Raw genomic sequence first — 23,492 nt, 5'->3', positions numbered from 1 at the left:
TTAAATCCTACTAAATGTGAGTATAGTGCCACCTACTGTCACAAAGTGTACCTGCAGCGAATGTTAGTAATGACGAAGGATTATGGGTAATCCTGAGAGCAATGGAGGATTTCCCTTGAGACAGCATGCACTGTTTATCCACATGAGATGACTACTCAACACTGTTTTCCTTTGTCATAAATGCAGATGTGAATAAACCTTCTGTTACCACAAACCTGACGGTGTCCGAGAGAGTATATCAGGCAGAAGACATAACACAGAGGTTACATATATACACACAGACACACACATATATATACAGATACATACATAATATCAGATTGTAGCCATATTTCTGCTAGATTTTCTGCTAGATTTCTGCTTTAATTTGATAAAAATGTTTATTTATGCCCTGGCCCTATTTAAATACACTCTCTCAAATATTTCTCAAATGTCAGGCAGATGACAAGCTCAACTGCTCAACAGCTAGATAGTTATCTGTCTGAAGTCCCCATCTCCAGAAGTGATAACAGTCTTGCCTACTGGAAAAGTAATGCACTTCCTAGTCCTACAGAGAACAATTTCAAATGCACTTCACCTAAATGCTCTTTGTTTTTATGAGAGAACAGTTCATTTTAAAACCTTTCTGTAGGCCTGTACATTATTATTTAATATACACATGAGTGGGATACATTTTTAGTTTGAATTTTATTTTATAATGTGCATTGTTGCAATGTGCTTAATAAATATTTGCATAATTTGTAATTATGTGTTTTTATGTTTTTTATAATTTATGTAATTGTAATTATCTTTGAAACTTTAATATTAATTTATGCAATTGCAATGTCTTCATTTTAGTAAAGTTAGTACACGGTCATAGCAATAAATGCAATGGTACTAATAATTGGCATAATTTCTTTCGGTGTTTCGGTTTTCGGCCTTGGCTTTCTCTTTTTCGGTTTTTGGTTTCGGCCAAGAATTTTCATTTCGGTGCATCCCTAATTATTTTTGCTCCGTTTGAGTCTGAATAAGTCTCACTGTTTCTCACTGTGCTGTGTTCAGGTTATAGTTAGTCTCTGGTGTGTGTTGTTAGGTGAGTGTGGTGGCGATGCAGCGGGGCGATCAGCTCAAGCCCTTCAGGACGCGATCCGGAGACGTACTGGAGATCCTCTACATGGGCGATCTGTCAGCAGAGGTGTGTGGGGTCACAGGTCACACAGATCCACCGCTGCAGGTGTGACGCTCACATCTGCTTGTGTTTCCACAGGAGGTGTTTGACAGAGAACATCAGCTGAACAACATGAAGACCTGGGCACTGAGGCTTGGCGGCTGGGTGCTCATGTTTCTGGGCGTCAGTCTGAGCACACGGATCTTATACACACTGGGTAATTCACACACGCTCTCGGGGGCGATGGGTAATTCACACACGCTCTCGGGGGCGATGGGTAATTCACACACGCTCTCGGGGTTGATGGGTAATTCACACACGCTCTCGGGGCTGATGGGTAATTCACACACGCTCTCGGGGGCTGATGGGTAATTCACACACGCTCTCGGGGGCGATGGGTAATTCACACACGCTCTCGGGGGCGATGGGTAATTCACACACGCTCTCGGGGGCGATGGGTAATTCACACACGCTCTCGGGGCCGATGGGTAATTCACACACACGCTCTCGGGGGCGATGGGTAATTCACACACGCTCTCGGGGGCGATGGGTAATTCACACACGCTCTCGGGGCTGATGGGTAATTCACACACGCTCTCGGGGGCGATGGGTAATTCACACACGCTCTCGGGGCTGATGGGTAATACACACACGCTCTCGGGGCTGATGGGTAATTCACACACGCTCTCGGGGTTGATGGGTAATTCACACACGCTCTCGGGGCTGATGGGTAATTCACACACGCTCTCGGGGTTGATGGGTGGGTAATTCACACACACGCTCTCGGGGTTGATGGGTAATCCACACACGCTCTCGGGGCTGATGGGTAATTCACACACGCTCTCGGGGCTGATGGGTAATTCACACACACGCTCTCGGGGTTGATGGGTAATTCACACACGCTCTCGGGGGCGATGGGTAATTCACACACGCTCTCGGGGTTGAAGGGTAATCCACACACGCTCTCGGGGCTGATGGGTAATTCACACACGCTCTCGGGGCTGATGGGTAATTCACACATGCTCTCGGGGCTGATGGGTAATTCACACACGCTCTCGGGGCTGATGGGTAATTCACACACGCTCTCGGGGCTGATGGGTAATTCACACACACGCTCTCGGGGTTGATGGGTAATTCACACACGCTCTCGGGGGCGATGGGTAATTCACACACGCTCTCGGGGCTGATGGGTAATTCACACACGCTCTCGGGGCTGATGGGTAATTCACACACACGCTCTCGGGGGCGATGGGTAATTCACACACGCTCTCGGGGTTGAAGGGTAATCCACACACGCTCTCGGGGCTGATGGGTAATTCACACACGCTCTCGGGGCTGATGGGTAATTCACACACGCTCTCGGGGTTGATGGGTAATTCACACACGCTCTCGGGGTTGATGGGTAATTCACACACGCTCTCGGGGTTGATGGGTGGGTAATTCACACACGCTCTCGGGGTTGATGGGTGGGTAATTCACACACGCTCTCGGGGCTGATGGGTAATTCACACACGCTCTCGGGGCTGATGGGTAATTCACACACGCTCTCGGGGTTGATTGGTAATTCACACACACGCTCTCGGGGTTGATGGGTAATTCACACACGCTCTCGGGGCCGATGGGTAATTCACACACGCTCTCGGGGTTGATGGGTAATTCACACACACGCTCTCGGGGGCGATGGGTAATTCACACACGCTCTCGGGGCTGATGGGTAATTCACACACGCTCTCGGGGCTGATGGGTAATTCACACACGCTCTCGGGGGCGATGTGTAATTCACACACGCTCTCGGGGTTGATGGGTAATTCACACACGCTCTCGGGGGCGATGGGTAATTCACACACGCTCTCGGGGTTGATGGGTAATTCACACACGCTCTCGGGGCTGATGGGTAATTCACACACGCTCTCGGGGTTGATGGGTAATTCACACACACGCTCTCGGGGTTGATGGGTAATTCACACACACGCTCTCGGGGCTGATGGGTAATTCACACACGCTCTCGGGGCCGATGGGTAATTCACACACATGCTCTCGGGGCTGATGGGTAATTCACACACGCTCTCGGGGTTGATGGGTAATTCACACACACGCTCTCGGGGCCGATGGGTAATTCACACACGCTCTCGGGGCCGATGGGTAATTCACACACGCTCTCGGGGCCGATGGGTAATTCACACACGCTCTCGGGGCCGATGGGTAATCCGCACACGCTCTCGGGGCTGATGGGTAATTTTAGGGTCCTGACGCTCTCTCTCTCTGTTCCAGTGGACTGGGTTCCTGTATTGAGGGAGCTGGTGTCAGCGGAGCTGAAGATCTTCGCGCTCTGCGTCTCGTGTTCGCTGTCTCTGCTCACCATCGCCGCAGGATGGATCTTCTATCTCCCACTGCTGGGTGGGATGATCACGTTGCTCGCACTCCTGCCGCTTCTCCTTGCACACGCCAGAGCCCCGTCCAAGAAAAACCAATGACTAGTTTGACGTCTCGCGCAACACCTCCAGCAGCTCTGAGCTTCTCTGCATTTCTACACAGTGCTGCAGTCAAGAAGACGGCTTTCTTTGGGGTTCTTCAGTGCAGGAAACATGACTTGATGATCATTTCATTTGAACAACATAAACTGCACACATTAACACCCAAATGCTCATATGTACTTATTAACATACATCTTTAAAAATAAGCATAACAGCTTCAAAATTTATTTTCTCAGTACAGATGCGTGTCATTAATTTTGTAGAGTAAAACCTCAGTATTGTCAAGTTAGGTTTACCACAAATATTATTTTACATGTAAAAACTGTCGTTTCCAGTAAAAATATCTAAAAATTTGTAGATCAAGATACATTTAATTGAGATTCACAATAACTTAAGATATGAAGTCCTCTTTTCTAAAAAAAAAAATAAAAACTTTGTTTATAGTAAACAAAAAAATCCTTTAAAAACGGATCAAAGTTGAGTTTTTGCTCAGAACAAGAATGAATATCTGTCAGTGAGGTCAGAGACATGATTTTGTTTTCCAATTAAATTAAGATAATTTTTTGGATCCCACTGTCAGATATTTATTACTTTAAGCATAAACTCACTTCATATTGATAAGTTTTTCAGAAAAGAATACTACACATCTGCAGTCATTTTTTGTCTCCAGTAAATTTCTCTTGATGTAAGAATATTTGTACTAGAAAACAATGAAAATACAATGTAAGAAATAAATTTTTTGCAGCGCACTCATGAAACCCCAGTATGAAATCAAATTATTCTTTTGCATTTTCACTTTTATTTTTTCACAGGAACTTTATTTACAATCTGTTTTGGTGTGTGAAGGAGTGTGAAATAAAGAGCGAACCCTCAATGACATGCTGTTTTCAATCAAAGCATGAGAAACTCAAACCAGCAAACACGTCTTATAAAGGCTTTAATACACAAACATACCAAATTCTACTGATTGTGAAAGACAAAATAATGCATTTCAAGTCTCGTCCGCAGGTGTGCAGTGCACCTTGGTCCTGATCTGTTGTTTCTCGAAGTCGTCGTTGCATATTTGTGTTTCCGCAGAGTCTGAATGTGGTGAATTCAAAGGTGTACTAACAGAAACGTTAAATACTGACATAAACTCTCAACACTAGGTGAACTGATTCAGTTAAAAGGAATAAAATGGAGGTGAGCACAGTCTGTTTACAGCAGCAGGCACTTGTTGTTCTTCTTGCCCTTGCGGGCCTGCAGCGCCGCCCTGGTGGCCATCTCGAACACCTCCCGCACACCATCCTTGGTTTTGGCGGAGCACTCCATGTATCCGAAGGCACAGATGCGGTTGGCCATGTCTCGGCCCTCCTCCGGTTTGACGGGCTCCTGCGGGAGAGACGGAGAGACGTCACCAAACCACAGCCGCTGCTTCACTTAACCCAGCTCAAGAAAGCTAAGAGTAGAGGCGCTCAACCATTCAGTACATACACATGCACTGAAATCACTTTATGCACTAATGCGTTAAAATACCAATAAATGCCAAATTCAACCAATATCGGATGTTTACAAAAAGGCAATTAAAAAAGAAAATTTGCTTGTACTAGTAAAATATACATACTGTAGTCAACAAAACACTGATTATAATTCTCTTTTGCACAAGTGGGACTTTTAACTATAAACCAGTGTTATTTTAGCATTACTGAGATTATATTATAGTTTTTATTAATATTTTGAATTGGCTTTTATTTTTTTAATTCTCTGCTTCCAAGTTAAAGTTGTCAATTTTACTAGTTTTTGTTTTTATTTCTGCTTTAGTCATTTTAGTACATCAGTTAGAAATGTTTCCATGGCAACTAACTGAAATAGAAAGATGTTTATATTTAACTTCAGGTAATGTTTATTTTATTTCAACTAATAAAAGTATGCTTTCTGAGATTTTGGCTCGAGTCACAAGCCTGAAAATCACAGAGACTCTTATTTTGAAATGCTTCGCTTTTCTGACCAGAGATGGTTTCCGCTAATTCCAATAATTAGGAATTGCCAAATATGGGCAGACAATCAGCTCTGATTATGGGTGCGATAAATGATTTGGTTTACATGTCCACCTTATTAATTAACACTTATTTGTTTTAAAAACAAGCGTAACACACAGAGAGACTCTTATTTTAAAAAACAATAGCTTTACAACAGCAGCTGCTCATTTAAACTTTCATAGCTTCATCAGTAGATCGTAAGAGATTGTGAACCTGCAGAATGCAAAACAACTGCACATTTGGAGTTTAATACATCACCCAAACTCTTCAAATTAAGCCTTGTGTTACTCCATTTAAGCGTTTTCATTTCTGAAGGACCCACAGGAACATTAGTGGTCAACCAATATAGGTTTTTCTATATTTTTCTATATTCCTGCTTCCCTTAATCTGTTTGAAAGAAGTCTCTTCTGCTCATCAAGAAGGCATTTATTTGACCAAAACAATACAGTAATATTGCAAAATTATTATTTTTATTTATTTTATTGTTTTCTGTGTGAATCTGTGTTAAAGTGTAATGTATTTCTGTGATGCTCCGCTGTATTTTCAGCATCATTCCTCCAGTCTTCAGTGTCACATGATCTTCAGAAATCATGAAAATATGATGATTTCTAATCAGAGCTGAAACTGTTGAGCTGCTGATATTTCTGATATTTCTGTTTTTCACCAGCCGATATAAAGTGTAATGTTATTTATGGTTTGTTTATTTGAGAATCTGTAGACTGAGAATGGGCTTTCAAAATAAAAGTCCTGCTTCCCACATGTTTAGCCGATACTGAGAAAATGCCAAATCCTGGCCAGTAAGTATTTGTTAAATCTAATGAGGACAAGCGCTAACGCTAGTGCTAGCTGCACACCTGCTTCATCTTGAAGAGCTCCCGGCGCGTGTGTTCGTCGTGGCGCAGGTCCTTCTTGTTGCCCACCAGGATTATGGGAACATTGGGGCAGAAATGCTTGACCTCCGGAGTCCATTTCTCAGGAATGTTCTCTGCGGGGTGAGAGGTCAGAGGTCAGTGCGCGTGAGGCTAGCGTGAACACGGTGTTAGCACGAGACTCACCCAGGCTGTCGGGGCTGTCGATGGAGAAGCACATGAGGATGACGTCGGTGTCTGGGTACGAGAGCGGTCGCAGCCGGTCGTAGTCCTCCTGACCCGCCGTGTCCCACAGCGCTAGCTCCACCTGGAACACACACGCTAGCGTTAGCACAGCGCTAGCACACCTCACAGCATCACGAAGCGCTCGCTGGTCACCTGCTTGCCGTCCACCTCGATGTCGGCCACGTAGTTCTCGAAGACGGTGGGCACATAGACCTCGGGGAACTGGTCTTTACTGAAGACGATGAGCAGACAGGTCTTCCCACACGCACCGTCTCCAACGATCACCAGCTTCTTACGGATCGCCGCCATTCCTGCGCCGAATCAGACAACAGCGTAATAACCCCTGACACCATCTCACCTCATGATCAGACTGGACAGATCTGACAGATGCTGACTTTAACTACACTGAGATCTTAATCTGTTTGAAAGAAGTCTCTTCTGCTCATCAAGAAGGCATTTATTTGACCAAAACAATACAGTAATATTGCAAAATTATAATTTTTATTTATTTTATTGTTTTCTGTGTGAATCTGTGTTAAAGTGTAATGTATTTTTGTGATGCTCCGCTGTATTTTCAGCATCATTCCTCCAGTCTTCAGTGTCACATGATCTTCAGAAATCAGAATAATATGATGATTTCTAATCAGAGCTGAAACTGTTGAGCTGCTGATATTTCTGTGAATCGGTGATCAGTTTTTCAGAATTCTTTAATATAGAATCTTATATATTAATATAAGTATTTACTGTCTCTTGTCTTTTAAATCAATTTAAAACATCCTTGCTGAAGAAAAGGTTTAATTTCTTTAAAAAAAAAGTATTATTATTAGTATAAAACGGTAGTGTATATTGCTAGAAATTATTTCTATTTAAAATAAATGCTCTTCTTTTAAACATGTTATTCCTCAAATAATCCTGAAAAAAGTATCACAGTTTCCTAATTAATCTGAAGCAGCAGAACAGATTCAGCTCTGATAATAAATCATCATATTTTCATGATTTCTGAAGATCACGTGACACTGAAGACTGGAGGAATGATGCTGAAAATACAGCGGAGCATCACAGAAATAAATTAGATTTAAATGTATATTAATATAGAAAAACATTATTTTGCATCATAATAATATTTCACAATATTACCATGTTTTTGATCAAATAAATGCAGTCTTGATGAGCAGAAGAGACTTCTTTAAAACACATTACACATCAAACTGATCCCAAACTCTTGAGCAGTGAATATATAGACAAAAAATATATTAACTAATAACTATTAAAGAACATGAATAAAACAAATGAACAGTGTTCACAGTAACAGATTATAAAACTGAATATGCCCAGCCATGCGGCTCTTCCACATGGTTTGTTGTTTCTATCGATATATATCTTAATTGGTAAGTCAAATTAATAGTACTTTGGTACCCAGAGGCTATAATGCCTCCAAAGAAGGTAACGATGGAAGAAACAATAAAAGAAATGAATGAAAAACTGAAGAAATTGACGCAAGATATAAGAGACGTTGTAGCAAAGCAAACTGAGATAACAAACCTTTTGGCAGAAATCAGAGAACTCAGAGAAAGTGTGGCCGCAAAAGATCTGAGGATTGCTGCACTTGAAAATAAAGTGTTGAAGATGGATGAAATGGAACGTAGAATCCAAGATATGGAACTGTTTACCCGCAACGATGTAATAATAAGCGGCCTTGATGTTAAACCGAGGGCGTACGCTGCCGCGGTGACTAAGAGAGATGACGAGAAAAGCCTAAATTCTAAAGATCAAGAATCCCTCGAAACGCAGGTAATCTCCTTTCTTCAAAGTAGGAACATCCACCTGGACAAGAGTCACATCACAGCTCGTCACATTCTACCAAGAAAGGACCGTGCAACCAAGCCCAGGATCATGATGCACTTTGTGAATCGTAAACACAAAACTGAACTTTTGGTGCAGGGGAAAAAACTCAAAGGCACGGCGGTGTACATCAATGAACACCTAACATCTAAAAATGCCGAGATTGCCCGAGTTGCTCGGCAGCTATGGAAGGAACGTAAAATAAAAGCCTCCTGGACTAGAGATTGCAAGGTGTTGATAAGATTGAATGGCCCCTCGACTGAAGCGGAGAAAGTGTTGATGATTAGGGAGCTGAAAGATCTGGACTGCTACAAATGAAGATGACGGCAAACATGCTTCTTGGGAATATAGGAACTTTGGGCCAGGTGAAGACCAAAGGATTAGTCACGTTTTTGGCCGGATATAGATTTTATTTTTTACTTTTCATGAGGGGTGCTCAAAAGGTTTCTATCCTTGGCCGATGCTTAATTAGTTTTGAAGGGAATTCGGTGCACCTATGGGAACAAGGTAGGAAACATTTTTCTACTTTGACTATGACTGTTTATAGTACGGTTATTTATTTATTTTTTTATTCATCGATCTGGATTTACAATGCTTTCCTGGAGACGCAGACTCAAACTTTATAAACTGTTAGTATTACATTGCCTTTGCTACTGCTGCTTTTTTGTAAACCTACTTTTTCAGTTTTTGCCACTGGGACTTCCTTCTACAGCGACTTTTTATTTTGATTTTGGACTTATTGTGGACTAAATCATTTATTTCTCCATATGGCGGCACTTGTTGGTTAAACACAGCAGTTGTAAAAACAATATTTGTAGGGTATTATTATTTATTTGTTTGCTTATAGAAAATGATGACTGAGACTGATTTCTCCGGGCCTACAAGGGGCTACACACTGTTAAGAGCTAAATACGTATTGATCCAGAAAATCACTGCTTTAACACAATTAATTCCATGTGTGATTACTATACAGAAGAAAAGTTTAATGATACAGTTAGCCTGGACAGTAATTTTTCAGTAATACATTTTAATTGTAGGAGTTTGTATGCAAACTTTACCAAGATCCAGGAATACTTAAGGTCTTTAAAACATAAATTTTCAGCCATAGCGTTATCAGAAACATGGGTTAATGAAGCTCGAGGTGTAGATTTGTGTATGGAAGGTTATGAATTGCATCATTGCAGTAGAAGAGATTAGAGGGGAGGCGGTGTCCTATTTGTGCCATTAATGATTTATTTGAATGTATTACAGTGGAGATTGATATGGAAAAGAAGAGGAATGTTGTTGTTACATGCATTTACAGAACACCTGGGTCAAACATTTAAACATTCAATGAACAGCTAGAAAAGGTGTTATGTCAGCTGAATGAAAGAAAAACTATATTTTGTGTGGGGAACATCGATCAAAAACAAAAACAATTGAATCAAAAACATCGATTTGTTGAGTGTGAATAGACAAGTTGCAGCTAGTGATTATTTGGAGATGCTATACAGTAGAGGGTAAAAGGACAGATGAAGCAATTTTTTGATTTAGAAATGACTTGAGTGAACAAGACTGGAAAGAGGTGTGTGTCGGGGAAGTAAATGCAGCATATGAAGCTTTTCTAGATAAATATCTTACATTATATGAAAGGCATTGTCCATATGTGCAATGTAGATATAAGGACAGCTTTAGCAAAAACCCTTGGATTACTAGGGGACTACAGACTGCATGCAAAAAGGATTTTATCAAATTAAGGTCAAAAGAAGCAGAAATGAAGTATAAGCTGTATAAAAATAAATTAACAACAATGAGACAAGCGAAAAAAAGATTATTTTTGAAGTTTATTAGAAAAAAAAACTGATATTAAAGGAACATGGAATATTTTGAATAAGCTGATTGGGCAAAGTACATCAGGTCAGGACAGTACACCACACCATTTCATAAACAAGGATAATAAGAAAATTAAACACTTAAACGAAGTAGTAAATTAATTTAATTCCTTTTTTGTAAATGTGGGACCCAAGCTAGCAGAGAATATTGAAAAACATAACTCAGGGGGAGTAGAGTACTCCGATCAATGTTTCTTGGAGATGTTAGTGAAAATAAAATTCTTTCTATAGTAAATGCATTAAAAAACAAGACATCTACAGATACGGATGGGTTAGATATGATCATTGTGAAAAAAAAAAAAAACATTGATTGTATTGTTAAACCTTTAAGTTACATATTTAATCTTTCATTTCAAACAGGGATCTTCCCTAATTGGATGAAGGTAGCAAAGGTGGTCCCACTATACAAAGACGGTGATAAGCATATGTTTTCTCCTCTCCTCTCTCTCGCTCCAGTTTTTCACAAGTTCATCAAACAACCGCAGTAAGAATATTTCATCAAGCACGGTAAGTAATGGCTTCTCCTATCATTGTTTCTTGCACCTCTTGCCACATGTACAGTTTATCTATCTCTGTCGCAGATGAGGGATTCACATGTGAAGAATGCAGGGAAATAGTTAGGCTGACAGAGAAGATTTCAGAATTAGAGACACACATACAAACTTTAATTGAGGACAGTAAGAATGTTAGGGCTCTAGATACGGCTTTGGATGCGTCTAGCTCAGGGATTCCTGTACATTGTTCGGTTCCGGAAACAGAGCCCCTGCAGCAGGGCAACTGGGTGACGGTGAGGCAGCGTAGTCGTGGGTCAAAACACCGCTCTTCTGTTCCGATCAAAACATTAAACAGGTTCTCCCCACTCAGTGATGCACCCACTGAGAAACCTGATGAAAGTGCTCTAGTTATTGGTGATTCTATTGTACGGAACGTGAATATAGAGCCACCAGCCACCATAGTCAAATGTTTACCGGGAGCCAGAGCGCCTGACATCTTGGCAAATTTAAAAGTGCTGGCTAATGCTAAACATAAATACAGTAAGATTGTTATTCATGCCGGCGCTAATGATGTTCGACTTCGCCAGTCGGAGATCACTAAAAATAACATTAAAGAGGTGTGTGAACTTGCAAGCACGATGTCAGACACTGTAATATGCTCTGGTCCCCTCCCTGCTTACCGTGGTGATGAGATGCATAGCAGATTGTCATCACTCAATGGCTGGATGTCTAAGTGGTGCCCACAGAATAACATAGGTTTCATAGACAATTGGACGAGCTTTTGGGGCAGACCTGACCTGTTTAAAAGAGATGGTCTTCATCCCTCCTGGGGTGGCGCCACTCTTCTCTCTAGAAATATGGCAAATAGTCTTAGTGTTTATACTAGACTAACTGGGGCCAAGGTCAGGAAGCAGACAGACTGGCTAAACCGACCGTCTGCTAGCTGCCTCCCGTCACAGAGGTCAGTTAATTCTCAGCACATAGAGACTCTTTCACCTAGATATCACACTATAGAGACTGTGTCTGTTCCCCGAACTAGAAAAAACAAAAAACGTCCAAACCAAGTTAAGATTAACAATTTAATTGAGGTTCAACAAATAAAAAACAGAAGCAATATGGATAAACAAATGATAAAGCTTGGCTTATTGAATATCAGATCCCTTTCTACGAAAACACTTTTTGTAAATAATATGATCACTGATCATAATATAGATGTACTCTGTTTGACAGAAACCTGGCTAAAACCTGATGATTACATTATTTTAAATGAGTCCACCCCCCAAGATTACTGTTATAAACATGAGCCACGTCTAAAAGGCAAAGGTGGAGGTGTTGCTTCAATTTATAACAACGTTTTCAGGATTTCTCAGAGGGCAGGGTACAAGTATAACTCGTTTGAAGTAATGGTGCTTCATATAACATTATCCAAAGAAACAAATGTTAATGATAAATCCCCTGTTATGTTTGTACTGGCTACTGTATACAGGCCACCAGGGCACCATACAGACTTTATTAAAGAGTTTGGTGATTTTACATCCGAGTTAGTTCTGGCTGCAGATAAAGTTTTAATAGTTGGTGATTTTAATATCCATGTTGATAATGAAAACGATGCATTGGGATCAGCATTTATAGACATTCTGAACTCTATTGGTGTTAGACAACACGTTTCAGGACCTACTAGGGCTGGGCGATATATCGAATATTAGCGATACTATCGGAATAATTTTGACGACGATGTACAATTTGAATATATCGGGAATATCGAATATTTCAAATTCAAGCATACTTTCCCAAAAGAACGCACCGAATGTCCAAAAAAGGAACATGTAACCGCTGACTGCTCTACGCCCCTCTACTACGAGAGCTGTAATGGTAAAAAGTAAATGGACTGCATTTATATAGCGCTTTCAACAGACCACATGGCCATCCAAAGCGCTTTACAAGTTGCCTCACATTCACCCATTCACACACCGACTGCGGTGTCAGCCATTCAAGGCTCCATCAGCTCGTCGGGAGCAGCTGGGATTAGGTGTCTTGCTCAAGGACACCTCGACACTTGGTCAGGTGGAGCCAGGGATTGAACCACCAACCTTCCGGTAATGATAGCGGTTGCCAGATAACAAGAGTTTAAATCTCCCAATCAGAGCTCCACTGTTACAAGGATACATTTATATATATTTATATATAGGAAATAGCTATGTGCTTCAGCAACTAGCTCCCCATCTAAGAGGGTTTTAAGTGTCAGTAGGAACATAGTTTCATGCCACAGAGCTTCTCTTAAAACCACAGACAGTTGACAGACTTGTGTTCTTAGCTTAAAAACTTGTTAAAAAATTAAAATAAAATACTTATCCCAGTTGCATAGTTTAAATTGTGAATTGCATGCACTAAAAAGTTGACAGAATGCACTTTCTGTAACTGTTACTTAATTTGCACTGCTTCAGTTACATATAGGCCTACATGTATTCATTAATAAAAAGCAGTAAGTGATCTCTTGGTCTAGATTTTTTAACTGCTTAAATTAGCGGTTTAATCTAAATGTTTTTTTTTGTTTTTTTAATGGGCAAAAGAAAATCATGTTTTATTATTTAAATGCAAACATATCGTGATATATATCGAATATCGTAAAAAATTTGACAATATCGAGATATCATTTTTTCTTGTATATCGCCCAGCCCTAGGACCTACTCATTGTCGAAATCATACTCTAGATTTAATACTGTCACATGGAATTGATGTTGATGGTTTTGAAATTATTCAGCCAAGTGATGATATCTCAGATCATTATTTAGTTCTTTGCAAAATTCATATAGCCAAAATTGTAAATTCTACTTCTTGTTACAAGTATGGAAGAACCATCACTTCTAACACAAAAGACTGCTTTTTAAGTTATCTTCCTGATGTATCCAAATTCCTTAGCATATCCAAAACCTCAGAACAACTTGATGATGTAACAGAAACTATGGACTCTCTCTTTTCTAGCACTTTAAATAAAGTTGTTCCTTTACGCTTAAGGAAGGTTAAGGAAAACAGTTTGACACCATGGTATAATGAGCATACTCGCACCCTAAAGAGAGCAGCCCGAAAATGGAGCACAGCTGGAGGAAAACAAAACTAGAGGTATATCGTATTGCTTGGCGGGAAAGTAACATATCCTACAGAAAAGCATTAAAAACTGCTAGATCCGATTACTTTTCTTCTCTTTTAGAAGAAAACAAACATAACCCCAGGTATTTATTCAATACAGTGGCTAAATTAACGAAAAATAAAGCCTCATTATTTGATAATACCTAGAATATCAAAATCAACTGCAGGCGGCAGATCCTTTTCCTATTTGGCGCCCAAACTCTGGAATAACCTACCTAACATTGTTCGGGAGGCAGACACACTCTTGCAGTTTAAATCTAGATTAAAGACCCATCTCTTTAACCTGGCATACACATAACATACTAATATGCTTTTATTATCCAAATCCGTTAAAGGATAACACAAGCTCAGTGAGCAGCCGGCGACCAAAACGTCAAGGGTTTCATAATATAAGAAGAGTTTTGAATATAATTCATGAGAAATTTGATGCTAAAGATACGGCTTTATTATCACTTGATGCCCGTCAGGCCTTTGACAGAATAGAGTGGTCATATTTGTTTAACGTTCTTCCGAGGTATGGATTTGGATTTAACTTTCTCAAATGGGTTAAACTTTTGTATACAGATCCTAAAGCCAGTGTCTTGACAAACAACATAGTCTCTAAACCTTTCGCATTGGAACGTTCCACTCGCCAGGGATGCCCGTTATCTCCAATGTTATTTATTTTGGCTATGGAACCCTTGGCAATGATGATAAGAAAACGAAATGATATATTTGGCATCCAGTTAGGAGATCAAGAGCATAGATTGGCCCTATATGCTGATGATCTGATAGTTTTTTTGACAAGGTTGTCCATCAGTGTCCCAAATTTAATGCAACAAATAGAGCTATTCGGTCGATTTTCTGGCTATGAAATAAATGATTCAAAATCCTCTATTCTATTTTTGAATAGGGACGAGAGGCTAAATCCAGTCATACAGACCCCGTTTATCAATGCAAAAGAGGGATTTGTGTATCTTGGTGTTAAAATCACCCCAGACATTAAAACCATTGTACCAATGAATTATGATCCTTTGATTAGTGAAGTAAAGGAGTCTTTAGATAAATGGGCAGTAATGCCCGTGTCAATTATTGGCAGAATAAACATGATCAAAATGAGCATATTACCAACATTTTTATATCTGTTTCAGGCACTCCCTTTGCCTCTCTCAAAACAATTTTTTGATGAATTAATCACTGTCCTTAATAGATTCATTTGGAATAATAAAAAACCTAGACTAAGGCTTCGCCTGCTGTACCTGCCATATGAGAGAGGGGGGTTACAACTCCCTAATTTTAAATTATATTACTGGTCTGCACAGCTGCGCTCAGCCATATTCTACTTTGCAACTGAAACACACCCCGCATGGACAAAAATTGAACAATTAGAAACAAAACTTAGCTTGAATCTGTATTTATATTCTGCATGCCCCAAAAAATTGGGAAAAATGACAAAAAAACCCTTTTTAAAAAACACAATTGATATTTGGTATAGGGCTCATCAGTATATGGGAGGTATCCCTCCCATCTCTCCTTTTTCGCCTATTTGGGGCAACACAGGTTTTAAGGCAGGAAGAGCTGATGGGGGTTTCAAAATCTGGGCAGATAAAGGTGTACAGAAGCTGGCAGACCTTTATAAGGATGGCAACCTTCTTACATTTGAGCAGTTATGCCAAACATATAACATTCCAAAGAAACATTTCTATAAACACTTACAAATTAAACATTTCATTATGTCAAAATATAAACAGATTGAATCTGAACCAACACTGTCAAACCTAGAGAATATTATATTGCAAAATCTTGAAAGGAGAGGTCATATTTCTTTATTTTATGCGACTTTACTAACACATGATGAGGAATCCACCGTTGATAAGCTGGATGCATGGAGATCTGACATTCAAGAGGAGATAAAGGTGGCAAACTGGGAAGCTGCATGTTTAAAAGCCCAAAAACAGTCAATTAGTACCAGGATGAAACTCCTCCAATATAAATGGTTGATGAGAACCTACATAACTCCGGTCAAACTGAACCGTTGGTCACCTAATATCCCAGATAGCTGTAGGAAATGTTTAGATGGAAAGGGTACTCTTTTTCACTGTGTATGGGATTGTCCAAAATTACATCAGTATTGGAAGTCAGTCATGCAGACTCTGTCAAAGATTGCTGGAGTAAACATACCTGTTGAGGCAAAAATATGTGTGCTGGGCATATATCCTGAGAACTGTGTTTTTAGCTCCAGACAAATAAAACTGATCGACTTTGGACTCCTGCAGGCCAGACGGTTAATATCTCTGTACTGGAAGAAAATGGATGTACCCTCAAATCATATGTGGGTGCAGGAGATGGCATCATGTATTGTATTGGAACGACTCACTTATATTGTTAGAGGAAAGGGAGGAAATTTTGAAGAAATATGGAAACATTAACTGAGTTTCTGAGACATTATGAAGGAAATTAAGAAAGTAAAGTAAAGTGCCGAGGTGGGGTTTTTTTTTTTAAAATTTTTTTTTTTCTCTCCTTATTAACATTGTCTTTGTTACTCTGTTATGTGGGATGTTTTTTATTTTTTTTTATTGTGTATTTCTATTTACTTTGGGGATTACGTTGTGAAATATTAAGTTTATGTCAATGTATCACTTGTTTGTTTTGTTAAAAATTCAATAAATATAATGTTCAAAAAAAAAATTAGGTAAACCGGAACCGGAAACACTTCCCATAACACCCTATGTACTTGCTACATCATTAGAAGAATGGCATCTACGCTAATATTTGTCTGTTTCTCTCTTGTTCCGAGGTCACCGTAGCCACCAGATCCAGTCTGTGTCCAGATCAGAGGGTCACTGCAGTCACCCGGATCCAGTACGTATCCAGACCAGATGCTGGATCAGCACCTAGAAAGGACCTCTACATCCCTGAAAGACAGCGGAGACCAGGACAACTAGAGCCCCAGATACAGATCCCCTGTAAAAGACAACAGTATGTAGGGGTGGGCGATATGTAAAAAATATCATATCACGATTTCTTCTGGGAATATCACGATTCACGATTTTTATCCCGATTCTTTTTCAAGTTGGTTTTTTAAGACTATTTTGCAAATTACAAAGGTACAATACAACCAAACTAATGTCTCCATATAAAAATTATACTCTTACCATGTAGGTTTAAGAATATTTTAATCAAGTGAAGATTTAATGCAAGTGCTATTCTGCAAAGAAAGAACATTCAACAAGACTTGCATTACAATTACTGTACCATCAAAATGAACATTTGTTTAACAAATCTAACAAATCTTAGTTTAACAAGTCTTACAAATCAGATCGCTTATTAGACATAGATCCTCAGCAACACCTTCAAAAATGTAAATGGCTTTTTTTTTCTTTTTTTTTTTTTTACAAAGTTAAATAAAAATATTAACTGTCAATGCAAGTGCACAGACTTTAGCATAACTCCCAAAATAAACATTGGCTTAAAAAAAAAAAAAAAAAAAAAAAAAAAAAAAAGTAAACAACCTTTTTGTGCAACATGTTTCAAAAACAAAAAAAATTAAATAAAGGTACAAAAATATTTCCTGACCTCATTCCTGAGTCTTGTAAACTTAGCAGCTTTGGAACATATACATTTCTGAAGATTACAAAGTATGACAAATCACAATCACAAATTCTTAGAAAGGAAGACCAGCTGATTCACTTTCTCAGGCTTAAGAGATGACGATATTGCCACCAGTGCTGAAAGCCCTTTCTGAGGGAGCACTTGTGGCTGGAAAGCAGAGATACTTTCTAGCAAGCTGGCTAATTCTTGGAAAGTTTGCCTCATGGCCTTTCCACCATTCCAGCGGATCCACCTCACTTTCTGCATTTGGCGTGGACAAGTATCCCTTCAATTCTCCTTCTATTGCCTCTTTCACAGATGAGGAAACTGATGTGGTTGCAGATGCACTTGCAACACCGAAGGCTTTTAAAAAGCTGGAAAGTGATTTCTTTGCTTTCTTGGGTGGTGTCTGATCCTCGTCAAGGATTTGTGATGTGGAGGCTGAGGTACCAGATGTGGGCTGCTGATCTGATTTAGGATCCTGTATGTGTATGGTCATCAAAGACTCCAGCTCAGCCACCGCTCTGGTTTGTATTCCCTCTACCTTGTCTTTGGCAATGAATTGTGTTTTGAATCTGGGATCCAAAAGCCAAGCCATATCCAGCAGGTCATCAGTGGTGGGGTCCTGATATTTGTCAGTGAGGTAATTGAGAATGGTTGTCTTCATTGTTTTTGTTAGTTCAGCGTCTTCATCATTCAGGCTCAAAATGTTGACTTTCAACATCTGAAGCACTGGCTTGACATAAGATACACTCACATAGTCCTCACCTGAGAGTGCATCAGTGAAGTCTCTCAGTGGACTCAGTGCCTTTTTCACAGACTCCATCACGTCAACATCTTGCCATGATGGGACCAAACTCCTTACCTTCTTGTCTGCCTTCAGGACCTGGTCAAGCACTCGCTCAATCATGCTGAGCCTCGAACCCCATCGCGTTGGGGACTCAGTGATGAGCTTCTGTTGAGGTAGCTTTAGCTCAGCTTGAGCATTACTTCGTTCCCTCTCTTTCTTCCAGCTGAAGGAGAATGTGCTGACAACTTTCTTGCACACAGATGTTGCACGTTCAACTCGAGGGTCTTTGGCACTTTTTTCTAAAAAAAAAGAAAAGAAAAAGAACAATGTATCAATTAGATTTAACCAAATGCACAACACAATGTAAAAATGTATATAAAATGTTTAAATGTATATATAACATTTCATTTACAAAACATTTACTCATACCAGTGCAATTATTATAGCAAACTAATCTCATGATTTTACTATGTTCAAAGTTCCTAATGTAATTTGGAATGATTTATTATAATAGCTGAATATAATCACTTGAATATCGGAGACCATTATTATTTTTAGTTGCACTTACCGATGGCTAGGTGGAGTCTGTGCCCAAAACACTGCAGACGAGTCCAGCTGTTGAGCTCCACTATCTGTCGTCATACAGGTCATGTTTGCTTCTGTCAGTCCCCAACCTTCAAGCGCGTCCCTAAGACCTTGCGCTATGAGCTCGCATGTGTGGTCTTGTGGAAATATGTTGTTTCTAGACACGCACTGCACAACTTCCACTCATGAATAAAGTGAATCGTCAGACTTAAACACGGCTCTGACGTACGGCTAGACCATAAATCAGCCGTTGTAGCAAAAAACTTTACGTTTTGAATTTTATTTTGAATCTTGCTGCACTCTGAATAAAGCTGTGGAATGGCAGTGGAGGAAAAATATTTGCGACTGGGTATTTGGTAACGTGGATCTATGACTTTGAACAGTCTTTTAAAGCCTCATTTTCCACAGTCTTTATAGGAATCATGTCTTTGGTCAGGTAAAATGTCACGGCATCAGTTACGTCTTTCCAGCGCTTGCTCGTCCTCTCATACGGAGTTCCTTTCTGATATGTTTCTTTCGTTAGAGTTGTTTAAGCCTTGTCGTTTCTGGCTGCTTGGTTGTACCTGGTGACTCTCTGCATATTCTTTCGGGTGCTTTCTCTTGAGGTGGTTAAAAAGGTTTGTTGTGTTGCTATCCGTCGTGCGAATCTTATCATTGCAACATTTGCAAATAACTGTTGTTTGCGCGGTGTCTGTTAGCAAAAATCCGAACCATTTCCATGTCACAGAAGTTGCATTTTTTTTAGGAACCAACTCCTCCGTGTTTCCCTCCATTGTCACGGACTCCGTCACTTAATCTCACTGAATTTACGAGCAACATATACGAGATCGTTAACCTAGCGCCGTCTATCGAACTGCTAAGGATATCACGTGTTGTGCACTATATATGGCCATACAACGATTTTTCTGAAAATGGAACAAGAAATGGTTAAAGTGAAGGAATGGTTTGACATTAATAGGTTGCATTAAATCTAAAGAAAACAAAGTTTATGATTTTTGGTAATAGAAAAAAAGATGATAGTATTGTGCTATCAATAGCAGGAACAAAAATAATGAAAGTTAGGGAAATTAGGTTTTTGGGTGTGCTATTAGACGAAGGGTTGACTTGGAAACCACATATCTTATACATACAAAAAAATATATGTAAGAGTATTTTTGTACTAAATAAGGTTAAACGTGTTAGATTATAAAACATTGAGAACTTTGTATTGTGCACTGGTGTTGCCCTACATCAGCTTCTGTGTGGAGGTGTGGGGAAACACATATCAAAGCAATACAAAGTCACTATTACAAAAGAGAGTCATACGAATTATATTTAAAACAGATTATAGAGAGCACACAAATGCCTTATTTTTTGGCTCTAAATTGTTAAAATTTAAATTGGTCGAATAACAGACACTTATTATGTTTAAAGCCAAAAATAGAGTATTGCCCACAAACCTTCAACACTTGTTTGTCCTTATAGAAAATGAAGGAAGAAGAAAGGGACATTTTAGGTATCAAACTGTAAGGACAACAGCAAAACAAATGTGTACTTCAGTGGTGGGAGTGAAAGTTTGGAATTCTCTACAAAATGAACTAAAGCAATGTAAAAACATATTTCAGTTTAAAAAAAGATTTAAAGAGAAAACAATGGATTTGTATGAACACTTATAGAAATGGATGATGATGATGGTGGGTGTGATCATGGTTTGCTTTGGAATCTGTTTTAGGTTGATGTTTTGATTTCTAATTGGTTTCATTTGTTATTGTCATGCATTGACAGGACTTGATATGTTGAATTTTTTTTTTTTAATTATTGTTGAGGGGGCAGGAAATATAAGATATTCTTCACCCTGCCTCCTTTTCATCATGGTTTTATAAATTATATATATGAGGATGATGAAGTTAGTTTTGTTGGAAAATATCCATGAATGAAATAAAGATTATCAATATCAATATCAGAACAAAACAGTGATTTGTAAAAGTGTCTTACAGTGATTCAATTCAGAATAGCTTCATTTTCACTGGGTTCAGACGTAAACTTTATTTATTTATTATTTAGATTTCATGACATTCAAACCCCAAAATACTAAATGCTTAAACGTAAAAAAAACTGTAATAGAAAACTTTAAATCGCGAATAAAGAGTTTCATATAAACATGAACGCTCTTTAAGCTCTTTTTAAAACTTAAATACAGACGCTTTTACAGCAGAAGAGTGAAGTCAGTGATCATCACGACACTCAGAGATTTATTCCCTTTGTAGATAAACACAATCCTGATTTTAAAAGTCAATGTATTCTCATGTTAGCAGTTAGCAGGCTAACGGAAGTGAAGCGACTCCTCTCGCTAAAGAAATCAAAATCCCCAAACTGAAAGAGCCCGACTCACTCTCTCTGTCAAGGAAAGATAAATAACAGTCGCTGATCTTCCAAAAGCTTAATCAAGAGAAACCCAGATTAAATGCGAACTCACCGTCAGTTTATCTCGGACCGAGGTTTCCGGATCTGTTCAGCGCGCGCCTGAAGCCAGACACAACCATCCAAGATGGCGACTGAACAACAACTCGTCAAAATAAGAGTCCTCGCAGTTCTCTGTACAGTAGTTCATTTATTAGGTGCCACTCAAATACAGACACGGTCAGGCTTAATAATATCAGATATTATGTTATATTATATACAATATCTAATTTTAAAAGATTGTAATATAATATCTTTATAATATGTTACTCTAGACCAATGGTTCTCAACCACGTTCCTGGAGGCTCCCCAACACAGCACATTTTGCATCTCTCCTTTGTCTGACACACTCATTTCAGGTCTTGGAGTGTCTTCTAATGAGCTGGTGATCTGAATCAGGTGTGTTTGATTAAGGTGACATGGAAAACATGCAGTGTTAAGGGCCTCCAGGAACGTGGTTAGGGACCACTGCTCGAGACCACAAAACCAGTCTTAAGTGTCGGAGGACAATATTTGTCTGAGATACAACTATTTGAAAATCTGGAATCTGAGGGAGCAAAAAAAATCTAAATATTGAGAAAATCATCTTTAAAGTTGTTCAAATTAAGTTCTTAGCAATGCATATTACTAATCAAAAATGAAGTTTTGATATATTTATTGCAGGAAATTTACAAAATATCTTCATGGAACATGATCTTTACTTAATATCCTAATGATTTTTGGCATAAAAGAAAAATTTATAATTTTGACCCATACAATATATTGTTGTCCATTGCTACAAATATACCTGTGATACTTATTACTGCTTTTGTGCTCCAGGGACACATATTTGTGACTCTATTGCAAAACTACAAATCTACAAAGCTCAGTTTTTGGCAGCTTTTGAGTCCTTGCTATCCTCTGCTTGTCGCTCCTGGTCTGACGAGGTCGCACACACCATCCTGGCTTTGACCTTCTTATTAGACGAGATGATGAGGAACGGGCTGAGCGCGGCGTAGCACGAGGAGAAGAACACCCTCATGTCAGCCACCACCGGAGGCACCTGTGTCACTGTCAGCATGTAGATCCAGATGACGTTGTCGATCCCGAAAAACACAGCGTACAGGACCACCAGCATCACCACCGTCTTGGCCGCCCGCGTTTCCATCGTGGCACCCTGTGAGCGCCGGATGCCCCGCACCTTCCTGCCGTGCCGGTGAAGGAGGACCAGGATGTAGCCGCTGGAGCCCAGCATCACGCCCACGAACGCAAAGTCGCGCACCGACACGGCCACCCCGTTAATCACGTAGGACAGGTTATCCCTGAAGTCCACGTGGCAGAAGCCCAGGTTGAGGGTGAACGGCGGGACTGTGCCGTTGCGAGGGGCGACGGAGAAGAACGGGGCGGCGATGCAGACGGCCATGTTGATGAACCACAGTGTGACAAAGGTGGGGATGACCAGCCGTGGGAGCCGGAGCTTCAACCCCGACAGGAGCGGCCCGGCCGCCGGCGCCACAGACACCGCCTGGAAGACGCTCAGCATGCAGGTGATGCATACGGACAGCGCTCGGGCGATGCGGTAGATGTAGATGACCGCCTTGCAGCCGGCGTCGTCCAGCAGGTCCTTCATGCCGAAGACGGTCATGGTCTGTGGGACGCAGCGGGTCAGCAGCAGCAGCAGGTTGGCGAAGGCCAGGTGGCACAGGATGGAGTCCACGGGCTGCAGCTGAGCGTCGGTCAGCATGATGTGGACGTAGGCCAGCAGGACCAGCGTGTTGGCCAGGATCCCCAGACCCGCCTGCAGCAGGAACGAGACCCCCTTGATGGTGACGCATAGATCCATTTAGAGATTGAGTGTGAATGCTCTGTTTGAAGGGCTTTCTGAAGTCCATGTCTGAATATAAAGCCTCTAAAGCCCCCGTGGTAGCCGATAGGGACCCGAAAACCAACAAGAAGACACAAAGGAGACCAAAGTGTCCACCTGAGGTGCATCTTAATTACTCCATGACTAAAAGAGCTAGTGTTTCAATGGCAAGCTGAGA

General features: G+C 40.3%; 3 protein-coding genes across 3 annotated transcripts in view; 1 reads left to right on the top strand and 2 right to left on the bottom strand.

Moving 5' to 3' along the window:
* The window catches only part of LOC132131900 (transmembrane protein 43), a 13,256-nt gene extending 8,758 nt beyond the window's left edge, over positions 1 to 4,498 (top strand). Inside the window, exons 10-12 of the mRNA XM_059544057.1 lie at positions 1,073 to 1,174; positions 1,247 to 1,364; positions 3,419 to 4,498. Coding sequence (XP_059400040.1) covers positions 1,073 to 1,174; positions 1,247 to 1,364; positions 3,419 to 3,621 — 423 coding nt within the window. The 3' untranslated portion in view covers positions 3,622 to 4,498. The remainder of the gene's footprint in view (positions 1 to 1,072; positions 1,175 to 1,246; positions 1,365 to 3,418) is intronic.
* Positions 4,499 to 4,541: 43 nt separating this feature from the next.
* On the bottom strand, positions 4,542 to 21,773 carry LOC132131901 (transforming protein RhoA-like). Its single transcript, XM_059544058.1, has 5 exons — positions 21,488 to 21,773; positions 6,887 to 7,044; positions 6,695 to 6,815; positions 6,494 to 6,624; positions 4,542 to 4,992 (listed from the first exon to the last, which is right to left on the bottom strand). The coding sequence occupies exons 2-5, from the start codon at positions 7,040 to 7,042 to the stop codon at positions 4,819 to 4,821; spliced, it is 582 nt and encodes a 193-aa protein (XP_059400041.1). The 5' UTR covers positions 7,043 to 7,044; positions 21,488 to 21,773; the 3' UTR covers positions 4,542 to 4,818.
* Positions 21,774 to 22,336: 563 nt separating this feature from the next.
* On the bottom strand, positions 22,337 to 23,492 carry LOC132131690 (olfactory receptor class A-like protein 1). Its single transcript, XM_059543753.1, has one exon. The coding sequence runs from the start codon at positions 23,291 to 23,293 to the stop codon at positions 22,337 to 22,339; it is 957 nt and encodes a 318-aa protein (XP_059399736.1). The 5' UTR covers positions 23,294 to 23,492.

This window comes from Carassius carassius, chromosome 48 (genome assembly GCF_963082965.1).
Source record: "Carassius carassius chromosome 48, fCarCar2.1, whole genome shotgun sequence".
Taxonomy (NCBI): Eukaryota; Metazoa; Chordata; class Actinopteri; order Cypriniformes; family Cyprinidae; genus Carassius; species Carassius carassius.
Note: the sequence above shows the minus strand (reverse complement) of the source record. Positions and strands in the feature narration are given on the sequence as shown.

Bases quoted from the DNA above. Each gene is read 5' to 3' on its own strand.
- LOC132131901 (XM_059544058.1), bottom strand. From the start codon at position 7,042: ATGGCGGCGATCCGTAAGAAGCTGGTGATCGTTGGAGACGGTGCGTGT. The intron at 6,816-6,886 runs GTGACCAGCGAG...TGTGTGTTCCAG, and splicing joins TCGAGGTGGACGGCAAGCAG to GTGGAGCTAGCGCTGTGGGA. The intron at 6,625-6,694 runs GTGAGTCTCGTG...CTCACCCCGCAG, and splicing joins CGACAGCCCCGACAGCCTGG to AGAACATTCCTGAGAAATGG.
- LOC132131690 (XM_059543753.1), bottom strand. From the start codon at position 23,293: ATGGATCTATGCGTCACCATCAAGGGGGTCTCGTTCCTGCTGCAGGCG.